At 27.1% G+C, this 15,788-nt stretch overlaps 1 protein-coding gene across 3 annotated transcripts in view; it reads left to right on the plus strand.

Annotated features, from left to right (window-relative positions):
• LOC142330614 (suppressor of cytokine signaling 2-like) overlaps positions 1–13,674 on the plus strand; it is a 108,684-nt gene extending 95,010 nt beyond the window's left edge. For all 3 annotated transcript variants that reach the window (XM_075376017.1, XM_075376018.1, XM_075376019.1), the window contains one exon: positions 8,197–13,674. In XM_075376017.1, the coding sequence (XP_075232132.1) occupies positions 8,197–9,221 (1,025 nt within the window). In that variant the 3' untranslated portion in view covers positions 9,222–13,674. The remainder of the gene's footprint in view (positions 1–8,196) is intronic.
• Positions 13,675–15,788: the final 2,114 nt, after the last annotated feature.

Consider the following 15,788-nt stretch of genomic DNA (forward strand, 5'->3'; position numbering starts at 1 on the left):
ATTTAAATTTCCATGTACACAGAAGCAAATACATATTAGTTTTTACTAATTACATTCTCTTTCGCCCCTCCAGCGTGTTTTTGGACAGATCTGGCAATCAAAGAGCCCTTGCTTTTTTCCAGCTACTGATTACTACTGAAAAAACAACTAAACCTCTTTCATATTCCTTCCACCGACTGAACTAGAAAATGGAACAAACAAGGAACATTCCATTCACACGCCAAGAAAAAAAACCATCCTTCCACCAGCACGCCTCGGTCGACACTGCGGGAGCGACAGTGCTCTCTCCCCCTCGCAGCCTCGCGTGCAACTTCCTATATGCATATACGCACAACAGTCAAACACCACGCCGCTGGAACTATGAAGAGCACAGTTCCATACAAAGATTTTTGCATCTTTTTCTTAAACTGGGGGATGGCTACTGACATTTAAGTTTAAGGATTTTATTGTACAAATATAAAGATAGAATTTAAGAAAAAAGGACTCATATTAAATGTTATCGATAATATCAAGTGGAAAGTGATGCAGTTTCACAGTGCCTATGCGCGAGCCATTGATTTAATATAAAAAAGACCTACAAATTTAAATTGCAATATCAAATAATATTTATAATACTACAATTTATTATTTATTTCTGAATGTATTCCATTATTATTATTGGAAGATCAAGTTTTACTTTTACTAGTTTTTCTTCGTTAAGTATAAACTCGCCAAAGGTTTTCTTATCTTTAAACTGAATAGGATAAAATATTGCAGGTGGTCAATAATTTTCCTTTGATGACCTTAAAAATCTTGAGTTTATATAATGAAAAAAAAAGCTTTCATAAAATCAAGGTGCTCCAAATTAATGTTTGTTTAACAAAAACCTTTATTCCATTTACCTCAATCTCATAATTGTGTTAAATATGAGAACATTTAGCTGAAATGTTGAATTTTTCATTGTTTAATTATCGATCGGTTACATTGTATTAATTAAAAAATAAAAAGTCGGAATAATTCTGCTTTTTTTTTTGTTTTTTTATTACTGTTTTAATTCCACTCAAATATAAAGTTACATTGAAAATAATTGCTTGATCAAAATAAAATTGGAACACTTGATTACTATTAATTGGTATTAATACCAATTTATGAGGATGTTCTTAGAAATATTAATTGCCTATTTATATCTGCTATCGCGGTTAATATCATGTTCTGCTTACATCGAATACACAGTGATCATTAGGATTTTAATATATATCGTTACTATCAGTTTAATGTCAGAATAATTAAAGAAAAAAAATAGGAAGATAAATTAATAGTTTGTATATAATATATTCAAATATTCTTGAATAAATATCAAGAATGATTTTATAGTTTTTGAATATCGCACTTTTACACTTGGAGCTTAAATTTATTATCTACTCTAGTGTGAAAGTAATTTTTCGTTGATATCATACGAAAATACCAAATAAATAAAAAATTTCCTTGTTTTTATTTTTAAGAATTATGGATCCTATTTGAGCCTTAATTAATTTTTTCTGTTAACATAATTTAAAAGTAAATTTCAAGTATTTTACTATTCAGTGTTCGGTATCTATAGAAATTAAGATGACCATTTTATTAAACGATCAATTTAACGAAATTTCTAAATTTTTTTTTAATATTTATTATACCAGTAAAATTTCTTAATTTTATGTAACAAAATTCCACTTCAGTTAAATATTTCAAAACCAGTTTTCCTTTCCATAGAAATAAGTAAATTTCATTTAATACGAAATCTGTAGCTTCTTTTACATTTCCAGTTCTTCTAAACTGAGCTAAATAAATTAACGAATAATGACATGTCTATTTATAAAATGCGTTTTGACTTTAGATTTATTCCAATATATCATTTATTATTTTTTGTTTAAAAAAATATATATATACACACACACACACACAGACACCTTCAAATGATTCTGTTTATTTCAGGAACACTTTTACCAGAGATTTGGTTTATTTCAATGCGTGGTTATTTGGGGTAAACTTTTCGTTAATGATTCCTATAGAACATAATCCGGTGGTCCAGGCGCCTCAAAGACCTTTTATATAATCAATTGCTACGCAATTTTTCCGCTGTCCTGCCAGGTTTGGTTCTTTCTATTGCATCATATTATTAGAAACAAGGTTAACGTTTTGTTAAGTATCTGATGAAAATATAAAAAAAACTAAATCTCCCGAGAATACAAGTCCGATGATAAAATTTTTGGAAAGTATAACTTACAATTTATGTAATTTTTTGTTCGTTTTTCGAAAAAACTAATAGTGGTATCAAGCATATATCAAATGTTTAAAGTTTTTATTTGAAGTTTAACATAATTTTTGTTTCATCGTATCCATCTGCATTTAAGACGATTTGTAACATGAGAAAATGTTATTTGTTTTGATTATAATTTATCTACGTAATAAATTAATAAATGATGAAAATTGCTGATTATTTTCTCTAAATACGTCATAATCAATTAAAATTGTATACGGAGAATTATTTAATAGTAAAACCGGTTTTTTTTATTAATCAAGGTTATCAAGATTCTATAAGAACGGTAGTTTTTATTTATAAGAAATGTATATTCATTACCAGAATCCTGTTTTTTTGTTATAATTTCGTACGGTATACATTTTTATTATTCATAAATTATATTATACAAATATAATAATATATTATTTATATAACTTCTCGTATATATATTCATATAAAAGAATTGTTTAAGATTTTGGTTGTATAGCCACCATTTCATGATGCATTTCTTTTTTTTAATTTAAGCCACCGTGTAACAGTTAAAAATTTTTTTAAGCTTCTAGTAAATTTTTTAGTTAATAAAATAATTATTTATTCAATTAAAATGAACTGTAAAATAATTCAAATCTCGAAATTCTATAAGGATTTTGATTCATTCGTGGAGTTAATCGTTTTCTCTTCTTTTTTGAGTTGTTAATAATTAATAATATGGCTAATGAATTAGCTATCAAAAATAATAAATACCCCTGTGTTTCGGTTAATCGAGGTATCTATTACAAATTTGTCATCTTGATTTTTCACTTATTCATCCAGATCAATTTAACACCGACAATTTCATTACGGATTTTAACAAAACTTTTAAGTAATGGTTCTTTAAATCTTAAAAGAAAGTACTATGAAAGATGGGGGGATAAATAGGTTTTGGGTTGGGTCGTTATGTTTAAAAATGATAACGTATCCCTTCCTTGGTATATTTTTGTTATATTTAATTCAAATAATTAATTTTTGTCATCAAGATGAAATACTGATAAAGTAAATATGTATTTATTAAAGTTCGTCACGAATCTAAGCTGCCAAATTCATTAAACGTCATTGTCAAACATTTTGTTACACTAAACATGAATACATAATCTTTTTTTTTTTGTTGAATAGATTACGGTACCTGGTGTTTGTAAAAACTACAACTGTTATCTAGTTGTAGTATTATTAGCAAATAAGTTTATTTCAATATGTTTTTTAATGTACCCTATTGGCATAGTCACATATGTTCTGTCTTACGTCGCAAATTTAAATTGTCGAGGGATATAAGGCGCATCCTAGGAAATGATAAGAATGTACTAGAACAGAACATGTATTGTTAATTCTTACAATTCAAAAAAAAAATTGATATGAGCACTACATGACCTCTTTGTACGCCTATTAAATGACATACACTTTTTTTTTAAATAGAAAAGTACATAAAATTTTATTTCATTATTAATTTCTGATATTTTTTTTTATTGCTACTGAATTATTTATCGAGAAAAAAATTCTTACAATCAGAGATGAATAATTATTAATAAATCAATGTATTTAAATTTAAAAAAAAAAGTTTAAAAAAAAGGAGATAAAGTCCACTTCGAACCGATGTGCCTTCCCTTTATATAAGATGCAAATATTTCATTAACTAAAATTTCATTTTGGCTATAACTTTAGAACCAATGAAAATAAGTACAACTTATGATATATCTTTGAAATGTTCTCAATGAGAGCTTATTACTGTAGTTACAAGAAAGTCCAAAATCCAATTTGTTTTGGAATTTTGGGCTTTTTTGAGACACTTTTGGTTTAGTCGATTGCAATCAAAAAGGAAGGTGCACAACTAGATGTTTCAACAGTCCTAAATCCAAAATTTCAACATCTTACGGCTAATCCTGTTTTTAGTTATGCGAGATATATACTACGTACAGACGTCACGCCGAAACTAGTCAAAATAGATATTTCCGTTGTAATCTAAAATCCGAAATTTTTCGCGATCACAATACTTCCTTTACTTTTTACAAGAAAGTAAAAAGCAATTGATTACGAAAAGTAAATAATAATAAATTTCTATTAATGAAAGATTTGTAATTATTTATTTCACGGACTAATAGAAAAACTTATTAAAAACAGTAATAACGTGAAAATCGATTTTACCTTATGCATGTATTAAGGAATAGAAATAAAAATTTTAATACTATTTATTCTCAAAATATTGGTTGGTTATCTTTTTTATTTTATTGTTATATGTTAATTATTTAATGGAATCTCAAATTTTGTACAGTTTTTTTTTGCAATTAGGATAGTAGGTTTATTTAATTATAACAAACAGGCCAAAATAAAGCTATGCAGCACATATCAGTTGGTTATCTTTTTTATTTTATTGTTATATGTTAATTATTTAATGGAATCTCAAATTTTGTACAGTTTTTTTTTTTGCAATTAGGATAGTAGGTTTATTTAATTATAACAAACAGGCCAAAATAAAGCTATGCAGCACATATCAATTCAGTACAACATAAAAATTACTGTATAAATTTAAGTGTCCTCACTAGCTGACTTATTAGGAGGTGCTCAGCCCAACCGGAAGCTGTTGAAAACTATCAGGAGGGATATTCCCCTCAATTTATTAAACATCTCCAATATAAAGGGAATTATTTGTCTTTTTTTTTCTAATGAAACGAATTCAATTCTGCAAAAATATTTACTCTACGATTATTATCATCATCTATTAATGTAATACTTTTTTTTAGAAAGAAAAAACATTTTACTCAAATCAGTGTCTAATGAAAATTGAGAGTTTTTACGTTTTCGAAGAAAGATATCGTTGAAAATTAAAAAAAAAAGTTACCTCGTTATTTGTTTGTTTTTTTTTTAATAATTATATATTATCTTTTGAAAAAATTAGCTATAAATAAATTGCAACAATAAAGTAATATGTAGTAGTTAATTATTTTATTTTATCAGCATCATTATATAAACATGACGAAGTAAAAAGTTCGCATATTTTATGTTAACATATGCGATATACTTAAAATAAAAATTACTGCTGTATTAGATAAGAGATTTATTGCCTTTTTCTCGGAATAAGACTAGCTGCTTGATGAAATATACGTAAACAATTTTATTAACTGATTTTTTTTTATACAAGAAAATAATTTTTTTATGTAACAGTCTTTTCAACGCGCTTATACCTGTTGAATGACGTTGCCTAATTTTTGTTTACTCGTCGAATTTTTTTATTTCATTTTTTTAACCACATTTGATTTAATTAGTTTTTGTTTTATTTGTTATTATTTTCTCTATATAAATGTGGTGTAACTATTTTCAAGAAAGTTTTTTTTCTCGCAAAGTTATTAGAGAAATTAAATTGTTCAGCATTATATATATGTTGTCCTCAATGTGTTTAGTAATAGATTGTGAGACATATTAATAATTTCATGATTGGAATGGAAGTGATAATATTAATACTAAGAGTAACCCATTGGGTTGGTCTAGTAGTTAAACTCGTCATCACAAATCAGCTGATTTCTTAGTCGAGAGTCTAAGGTTCAAATCAAATAGTAAAGTTACACATCTCGAGATTAGTCGACGTGAAACTGCAGAAGGCAATATTTCATTTACATTCATACATATCATCCTTTGAAGTAATATCTTGCGGTGGATCCGGAGACTAAACAGGAAAAGAGAGATTAATACTAAGGGTTCCGTGCTTTAGCTGCTAAGACTTTAAAACTCAATTTTATAAATTACAAATAAATTGGTGGGAGGAAATCCATAGGCGAAAAGAATTTCGAATAATTTTTTTTATTGTTGAAAAATCTAATTATGTATCTGATTTTACTCTTCATGTATTTAGTACAAGTAACACAGCGATGATGTCGGTAAAAGTTAGTTTCTTTTTCTTCAAATGTTCTAAAACAGAGGCATGGCAGTTTTTAAACGTTATAGTATTACCATCCTTTATAAATCATTTAACTGCTATTGGGTGGCAGCCTGGTTAGTAACAACTACATATGTAGTTTTGTCTCTTTTCTGTTTTTAGAGAATGGTATGAATGTAAATAAAATGTAGTCTTGTACAGTCTTAGGTCGACCATTCCTGAGATGTGAGTTTAACTGAAACCCAATCACCAAAGAACACCGGTATTTACGATCTAGTATTCAAATCCGTATAAAAGTAAACTGCCTTTACTAGGATTTGAACCTTAGAACTCCCGCCTTCGAAATCAGCTGATTTGTGACGTTAACTACTAAACCAGCCCCGATGGTCATACATAGTTTTATCTGGCAGATTTAAAACTAAAATTTTTGGAAAGAATGCAGTTTTTTAATACTCTAGGGGAGAAATTTTTTCGTTTAGTTGTATTGTTGTGGTAGTTACTACTAACCGATTAAAAGGTACTGACTTTAATCAAAAGTCGACTAATTTTTTTAATATGAGTAGTATTAGCTATGGCAGTACGTCACACTCTTATTTACCTCGCCCTACCATATCATAATAAATTACTCAGAATTAAAACTGAAGCGATAGTAATAATACCTTTTGCCTTACAATGAATTATGTTTAAGATTGATTTTTACTAATTGTCGCACCGATAACTAAGTTCGTAAAACTATAGTAATTGATAAACGAAAATATGTTTAGTTTGATTGATTGTAACTCAATTCACTTTCAATCGTCTTTGCGATCATCTGCGTTATGTTATCACAATATTGGTAATAAAGATGACTGAATTTATTTCGAAGAGTTATTAAAAATGTTTATCCTAAAATTTGTTTCTCTTTTTGTTCTCTTACACAAGGTTATATTTTAAAATTATCATTGTCGCCAACTACCATAAAAATAACAACATAAATTGTAATTTAAAGACAAGGATACTAAAAATAGAGTTCTATTTGTATAGTTGGCCGCTGTAACATTCTGTTAGGAGATATACTTACGATAGAGTTATTAAATATTAATCTTTTATAATTTGAATAAACATTGTGTAAATTATTACACATTAACAGGATAGAAGTAGTTTTAATTATAAATTAGGCCGTACGTTGTACTCTCAATAATTTATTGCAATTCTCTAATTAAACTCCATGAAGTGTTTATTAATGTGATTATTTTTCGCCGTATTTATAAAATTAATTAAGATCCTAAATTATAATTATTATTTTCATGTTAATTTTACTGTTACAAATATGGAATAATAATAATAATAAATATCTGTAGTTTAAATATCTTATTTTATGAAATACATTTATTTGGTATAATATTGCATGTTTCTTTTATGTTTTTATTATGACATAAAATGTACTAAAATACTATACTTCGATAATATTAAATATTTCAGCTTGACGTCTATATTATTGTATATGATTTAAAATTTTTTTTCCTCTAATTGGCTCATAGAATACGAGTATATCAGAAGTAAATCTTGAATTTCGTGGTTTGATTGTATGATAATTTTTGTGTATTACTTCATTTCTGGAATTATTTTTGAGATTGATTTTCGTTTATCAAGGAACTTGTTTTAATACTAATAAATTTTAAATAATTTTTATTCTGTGGAATATTTGAATATTACTAGGTAGTTAAATTTAGCATGTTTTATTTAAAGATTGCAAGGATACAAGGTTTTTTCGATTAGCATACAATTCTCAACTAAGCGCCCGCACCCATTATTACCCATATATAACCAATTTGATATTTCCATTACTTAATGATTTAGCATTCACGCATATTAATGTTAGCAATATTTCCACTACAGTTGAAGATACCTTCATGAACTGATTACCTTAAATGTCAAAAAAAATATTTTAAGTAATATATATATATATATATATATATTAGTGATTGGTATAATTAAATGCAATGATTAATGTAAACGGTTTATTAGTAATCTACATATTTCATTTTGTTTGTTTCAGACTGGCGACTACGGTTACCGCTGGATCGTTGTACCGATGATGGAGCAATGTTGACCGCATGCCCAAAATGTCACCACTTGTTCGAACAGCCGTGTGGTGGTGGTGGTGGTGTTGGTGCAGAACCATCGTCAACAACGTCGGCGGACCCGACTTCGGCGACGATGGGAACGAGGGACACGTCGGAATCTACGGTTTTAAAAGAAAACGGACGTCAGTGTTGCCCGACAGTTATGACATTGAATGTCCCATCGTGTGCTGTGACGAGTTGGGCCGGGGATTCTGTTATTTTACAAAAAGGGACGGCAACAAAAATGCAATCCCCGGAACCTTCTCCGTCAGTACCTTTATCTTTTGTTCTTCCACCTTCAAGGACTGTTGTGATGTCTTCAAATTCGGAAGAATGGAATTTTTCTGTACCGATACAGTGTACATCGTCGGTGTTAACCCAATCGTTACCTCCACAATCGGAATTAGATTTTCTAAGGTTATCTTCGACGTTGAAATCTTTATCGATATCGGGTTGGTATTACGAAGGACTTTCTTGGCAGCAATCGGTCGCTTTATTGATGCCAACATCGCCGGGTACATTTTTAGTAAGAGATTCATCGGATCCGAGATATTTATTTTCATTAAGTGTCCAGACAGAAAGAGGGCCGACAAGTGTACGTTTATATTATTCCAACGGTCAGTTTCGTTTAGATGCGCAACCAAAATTAGCACCGAAATTACCACGATTCAATTGTGTTGTGAAATTAGTAGAGTATTATATAGAAATAACAAAAGACAGTTTGGAACACAGAAAGAAGAAAATAAAAACGAAAGATCAAGTGTGGATCGATTCGACCGGTCAAATGTATTCCCATATATTATTAACAAAACCTTTATGCCAAAAAGAAAAATTTCCAACGCTTCAACATTTATCGAGATTAGCTATAAACAAATTATCAAAAAATGGTCATGTTCCTATTACTTCACTACCTGCACCAATGAACAGATATTTACAAGAATATCCTTATACTTGTTAATTATTAATATTATAATCAATAAATGTTTCTTATTATATTTATTAAGACTATTAATTAAACCAAATTGTATAAATGTAATTAAAAACGATTGTAATAATACAAATTTTATTGAAGTTAATCGTAATGTAATTATGTTATAAATAAATCGATTCAATGATTGTGTGTAATAAAAAGACAACACGTAAAAATATAAGTTCTTTTACGACATTTCAGTGTAAATACAGTCGAACCTCATAAATTTGAACTTGTTTAAACCGAATCTAACTTCAGAATATTTATTTAATCTATTTTTACTTTAATGATTTTCATTTTTATTTCTATTTACTGATATTTTAACAGGATAAACTTGTTTCTACTATAAAAAACAAACATAACTATAATAGTATTGTTAAGAAAAAAATTATTGTTTAGTAACAATAGAATCTTGATTAACAATGCTCTTTTTCAGTAATTTAAAAATGTAAATTTATTGTTTACTTTTTTGTACAATATATTATTAATTTCTTTTTTTTTTTATTTGGGTCAGAATTGTTTTAATGTAATATTCTATTTCAACGATTTAAAAATTCTTTAATAAAAAAATTCACTTTGTTTATGATCAAATTTGATAAAATTTCTACAATATTTTTTTTAAGAATAGTAGAATCTATTACGCGATGATTATTTTTATTATAAATTTTAACAATTTTATAATATTTCGTGGACCTCTGGATGAAAGGTCGGAGGTCTTTCATACGGAGGTTCCCAGGTTCGAATCCCGGTCAGGCGTGGCAATTTTTCATACGGTACAATTCCATATCCCACGCACAAGCTTCAAACTTATGTGGCGATATTATCAAGCAAAGAAAAAAAGAAATGGTTTCTGTATTTAATTAATTTATTTTATGTATATGTATGTTATATATATTCATATTGGATTATTAGTTGAAGTTTATATTTATTATATTCATTTTTACATTCCTATTAAATAGGAATTAATCATTTTAAGCTGCTATTTCAGAAAAATGTATTCTAAATAATCCTTCGTTTTATTATGATAAGAATATTAAAATGATATTGTTATAAATATTAGTAAACGATTTATTTTTTTTTTATTACAGTTGTTTTTATATAGAAAAATAATATATATTATTAAATTATAATAGGTTTACCATGAATGTATTATTAACAAAGTAGTTAAGATTCTGTTTCAAAGATCTTATTAGATAGTAAAATTATAAATATAAGTAATTTCGAATAAAATTAAAAAATTTTACATCACATTTTTTTTATAATAGTAATATTTTAAAAAAATAAATGAATAAATTGTTTTATTTTATAAAAGATTTAGTTGTATATTATAATAAATATTTTGTCGTTTTACTCTCTAGAACTCTGGAGTAGCTTTTGTCGAAGGTTTAAATCTCTTTTTTTACGTACTGCTGTATAACACAACAGTATGCCCTTTTGGAATTATGAATATTTATTTCCTTGTAGAAATAATTAAAAGAATTTTCAACACTTTTTTACACTTATAATTAAATATGTATGTTCAAATTTATATATATTTTGTTTATTAATAAACGTTATTGTTCAATTTATGTTCTTGACCGGATAAATAAAGTAGCTTACATGTAAAATCCGATTAGTCAAGAAAAGTATTAAGTGGTTTAAAAACATGAATATATTATTTATTTGTATTTTTATTTAAAGGTAGAAATATTAAAAAATTGTAAAATTATTTTTTTTTTAAACAGTGTTGTAGCATTTAAAAATTATTAAGACAATGAGTTAAGTGGTCCAAAATGAATACACTGTGAAAAGATATAATAAATTTGACTGTATTTTTTCATTAATGGTTTTTTTTTAATCAAAATTCCATAATGTTCGTACAACCAATTTAAATTTTTTGTTTAAATAATAAAAATAATCCTTCCGAATTATCTATAAGTCTGGATTAATGTAACTCCTCTATAGTATATTTTTACGGTGTGAAACATTCCTAAGTATATTATAATGTAGTATGTAAATCTATTTATGTTCTTTAGATTTTATGTTAAGCTATTTATTTATTTATTTATTAAATTAGATTTTGTTACAATATTTTGCCATTAAAAAATTGAAGTAAAACTAAATAATTGTTGTAATTATATAATTTTTCTTCTACATATCCTATATATATTTAAATAATTTATATTCAATTCCTCAATCAGCTTTATTTTAACTTTCTTTATCTATAATGATATGAAAATGGAAATAGAGTATATCAAATCATACACTTGTAATCTATTAAAAACAGAATGTATATATACTTTTTTTTACTTAAAAATAGTTATCTTTTTAGCTGTTCTACATTTTTTCCACTTTTAATACAAAAATAATGAGTCATTTTAAATTAAAACTATCTCCCTTAAGCCTATAAATATTTTAGCCGTAAGCGGTATGAAATATTGTTTGTAAATTAATACAAAATATAATTTGGTGTGCCTATCACTTCACTTAAAAAAAAAAAGTATGAATAATAATTGAAAATTCATTACTTTCACTCTGTTGTCAATTTTATATTATATATTTATGAATTGGGTATTTAACAATAAACATTTTTCTTCTTACCCAACGAATTGTAATCAACATACGAGATTAGTTGAATTTTTTTCACTATCGAGAGTGCTCTGGTGCCGGAGGGCCGTTCTGGAACTGCATTTTGAGACAAAAAATGATTGTAGTTTCATATAAAATTTATTTTCAAAAGTCTTCTCTACGTTTCATTTTAACATTAAGTATTCATTGTTATCATTTTTTTTAATGATAGATATTATCACTTCCTTAAATGGTTGTGTAACGAAGGACACTGTTTAAATGATAAAAATCAGACCACTCAAAAATGGTTCTTTTTTTTTTTATATGTTTAAGCAAACTGCGTTAAAATGAAGTAGCTAAAACATTTATTTAATAAAAAAGATTAACATTTGACATGAAAAGATAAATTTTCTTTCTTATCAATGACCAGTATTATTGCGGTTGCTGTAATATAAAATCAGTCGTTCCAGTTCTGTAAAAATTTACGGATGTATCCCTGTTTATTACTGAATTAACCTGCAGGCTACAAAAAAAAATTGTTACAGAATCGAATTCGTTCATCATATAAATTGGTTAGGACAACTCAAAATTTTATGTATATTTTTAGTTTTATAAGAAAACATATTTGGTATAAATTATTCGGTTTTATTTAGCTTTCCAAGAAAATGATGACGTTAATTTTTATTCAATCAGTCGTATTTTGAACAGTGACGATATTGCCCGTAGAATAAAACCGTAATTACAGAAAGCTTTGGCATATTGATAGAATAAAACGTAGATTCAGCCCTGTAAAGAAAGTAACGGGAAACCAGTTGACTTTTTCCAATAAATCTGCTTCCACGTACCAGAGTTATTAGGGAAAGAAATCAATGAATATAATTTCATAAGTGATACTACTTTGTGTATGGTTGCCAAAAACTGTTAATTTATATCAATCAACATATATATGCAATTAAAATTAGATGTAATTATCTTAATTTTTTTTCTAACTATAAATCGTGAAAATATTATATTTTGATAAATATTTTAATTACGAGATAATTTTCATACCGTCGCATTTTTTACAAATAACAGTTTATATGTTACCAAATATTAGGCATTATCCAATATTTGTGTATTAATGTATAATGAACATCAGATAGCAACAACGCAAATGCCCCTTTCGTTACGAAAAGAATTAAAATTTTTTCATAAATGTAAAGTTTGATTAAACTTCTAATGTATATTCGTAAACTTAAAATAAATAACTTTTTAACGTATTCTACATATATATTTTACAAAGATGAACCAAAACAGTTTAATTTTAAAAGAGTAAATATAGAGAAAATAATGAATATTTTTTTATATAATTCAAATGATTTATATAATTAATTACATTTTATTTTAGAAAAAACTGAATAAGTTTTGTTTTTTTTAATAATTTCTATATTAGAGATATATATATATTTCTATATTATTTTATATCCTTAAGAAAAATAATTTTCATTTATTTGTTACAGTCAAATAATAAATTATGTCATAAAATATGTTTCCTAATAAATAAATAAAAATTAAATACAAATGCTAATAAGTTTTTCAAATTTAAACTTGTAAATGATATATATATATTTAAAAAACGGAATTGATTTATGATTGAAAAAGAAATATAATTTGGTCATGGATGTTTTAATTTTGGATTTTTTGTGGTAAGAACAAGTGGATGGTGTTTGTGATATTAAGTTAGATTAGTGTAGTTAATTTTTTTTTTTTTTTTGTATCATTTAGTTTATACAATTATTTATTTTATATTTATTAAACTATTATTAGTATTGTATAATAATTGCATTGTAATTTATTAGTAGAATATTTATATTCCTTAAATAAGTATATATAATAAATAAATATTTTTAATTAATTTTATTTCGCTTTCTTGTCCACCTATTTCGTTAATTTTTAATTTTCTTATTATAGTTTAGGTCAAAAATTGCAAAAAATAGACCTTAAAACGAAATTTTTGAAGATGATAATAGGAATGTTCATGAACTACGAATATATTTGTCAATCTTAAACAAGAAAGATATGCAATTTATTACGCATAATTTTTGTTAAAGAATAACTGTTTATTAATTAAACAAAATAGTATTATTATTAATTAAGTTTAATAATAAACAAAACTGAATACAAAAGAAACTAAAAAGTAGAAAAATATTACTATTTCAATTCATATTTAGATGTCTATTTTTTTAAGATCCGTAGAAAATTAGAATTGAATCACCAAATTAATAAATAAATTTTAATTTGGGCACCGACTTCAAGAAATGAAAATCTATTGAAGAACAAAAAGAATAATTATTTTTTTTGGGCATCGACTACTATGGTCATCAGCCCTTGTCCAAGCCAATACTTTCATATCCTGATTAAAAATAGTGACCAAATCAAAATACCAGAAACAGATGTCATAGAACATTAAAACCCCAAAAGAACACTAGATGACAAGGGTGTATAGGGGTCCTTACTTCTAAAAAACATACAATCCATTTCTAAAGAATTGTCGAAATTATTAATACGGGTGTAAAGGTCCCTCGAAGGACAACCTGAAAATCTTTTTTGAATAATTTTTACGTTTACGAAAACGATCTTAGGTCTATACGGGGTTCAAGTCCTAGTAAAATCAGTTATTTTTAATAACTTTGATAGGGTGTCTGTGGCCTCGGAAATGGAATATTCATCCATCTCTGATACCACCGGTGCTGGTGGAGAGGATGTTTTGCGACCGGTATCGGATTAATCGTTCTACATGGAGTGGAAAGTATTGCATCCAATCTAACTTGGATGTACTCCAAGCTAAAACTTTTGGGGCGGAAAAAATACTAGACCTCTGTGTTTTCGTAGGCTTAATAGCAATTTTTTGAACAGTTTCTTTATCTACAATATTTTTTTATAAACTTTCTGGCTTCCCTGATGCGGATTTTTTCTATCTGAACTTTGACCTGCGTTATGTTAGGTTCAGACTTCTCTATTTCTATTACATTTTCCTTCACCTTATGACAAATGGGTACTTCATTCCCAGGTTGAAAAGAACTCTTTACTGGCATCAAATTTTTTTTTTTGTGCCAGATTTGAGCTGCTTTCTCTAGTTAGTCGACATCTTTCATTGATAATGCGTTCAGCTATATTAGCTAGGGCTGGTGATAGCTCAGACATTACTTCTTAAAAATGTCAAAAATTTCGTCATTAGGTGAAAATAAACAAAACCCAGATAAAAAAAGAACATCAGTAAATAGTCATCCTGACGGGAAACGTATCAAATGTTAAATCCATAGTTGCTCTGACCCAATTTTTCTTCAGAGATAAATAATTTTAAATTTATCATCAAGATAAATCGATCACCAAATTTCCGATTAATTTTAAGCTCATACTGGTCTCTGTATAACGTGCACTTTTCTATTATATGTTTCACTGTGAGGCATGAGTCGCAGTTTACACATATTGATCTCTGTTCTCCTGCTAACATGTAACATGTTAGCAGAAGTGAGTCTAGTATGACCAACACGAAGTTTTGAAATAGCAACTTATTCTCGAGCTTAAGAACATTTCTTGTTTTAATGATAAAACGAAGTATTCGAAATGAAATTAAGTGTAAACCATTTCCTTATCCATTTCATTCGTATGGCCTGCGTGACATAGTTTTAAAGTTATCTACTCTTAACTAGAGTAGTATCAACTTCAGCACTGTTTGGTGCTATATCAGCTGCTTCATTCCTTGGAATAGCGGCGAGGCCAGGTGTCCGTGTGGTTTGTCTTTGAGATTCTTAATTGCTGTTAAGACATCTTGAACACGTGCATCATGCGTGACCCTTTTCCTTAATGCAGTGTTTACAATTAAGGTATCAGATCAGAGAAGCACACTTGTTTGCTATAATATAAAACAAAACGCAAAGCTCGCTGAATAGACACTGACTATTTTAGATAGTCTCGAAAAGTGGGATTCGTCATGTAAGACTATAGAGCTTCCGACTCCGATCTCTG

This window comes from Lycorma delicatula, chromosome 9, assembly GCF_047948215.1.
Source record: "Lycorma delicatula isolate Av1 chromosome 9, ASM4794821v1, whole genome shotgun sequence".
Classification (NCBI taxonomy): domain Eukaryota; kingdom Metazoa; phylum Arthropoda; class Insecta; order Hemiptera; family Fulgoridae; genus Lycorma; species Lycorma delicatula.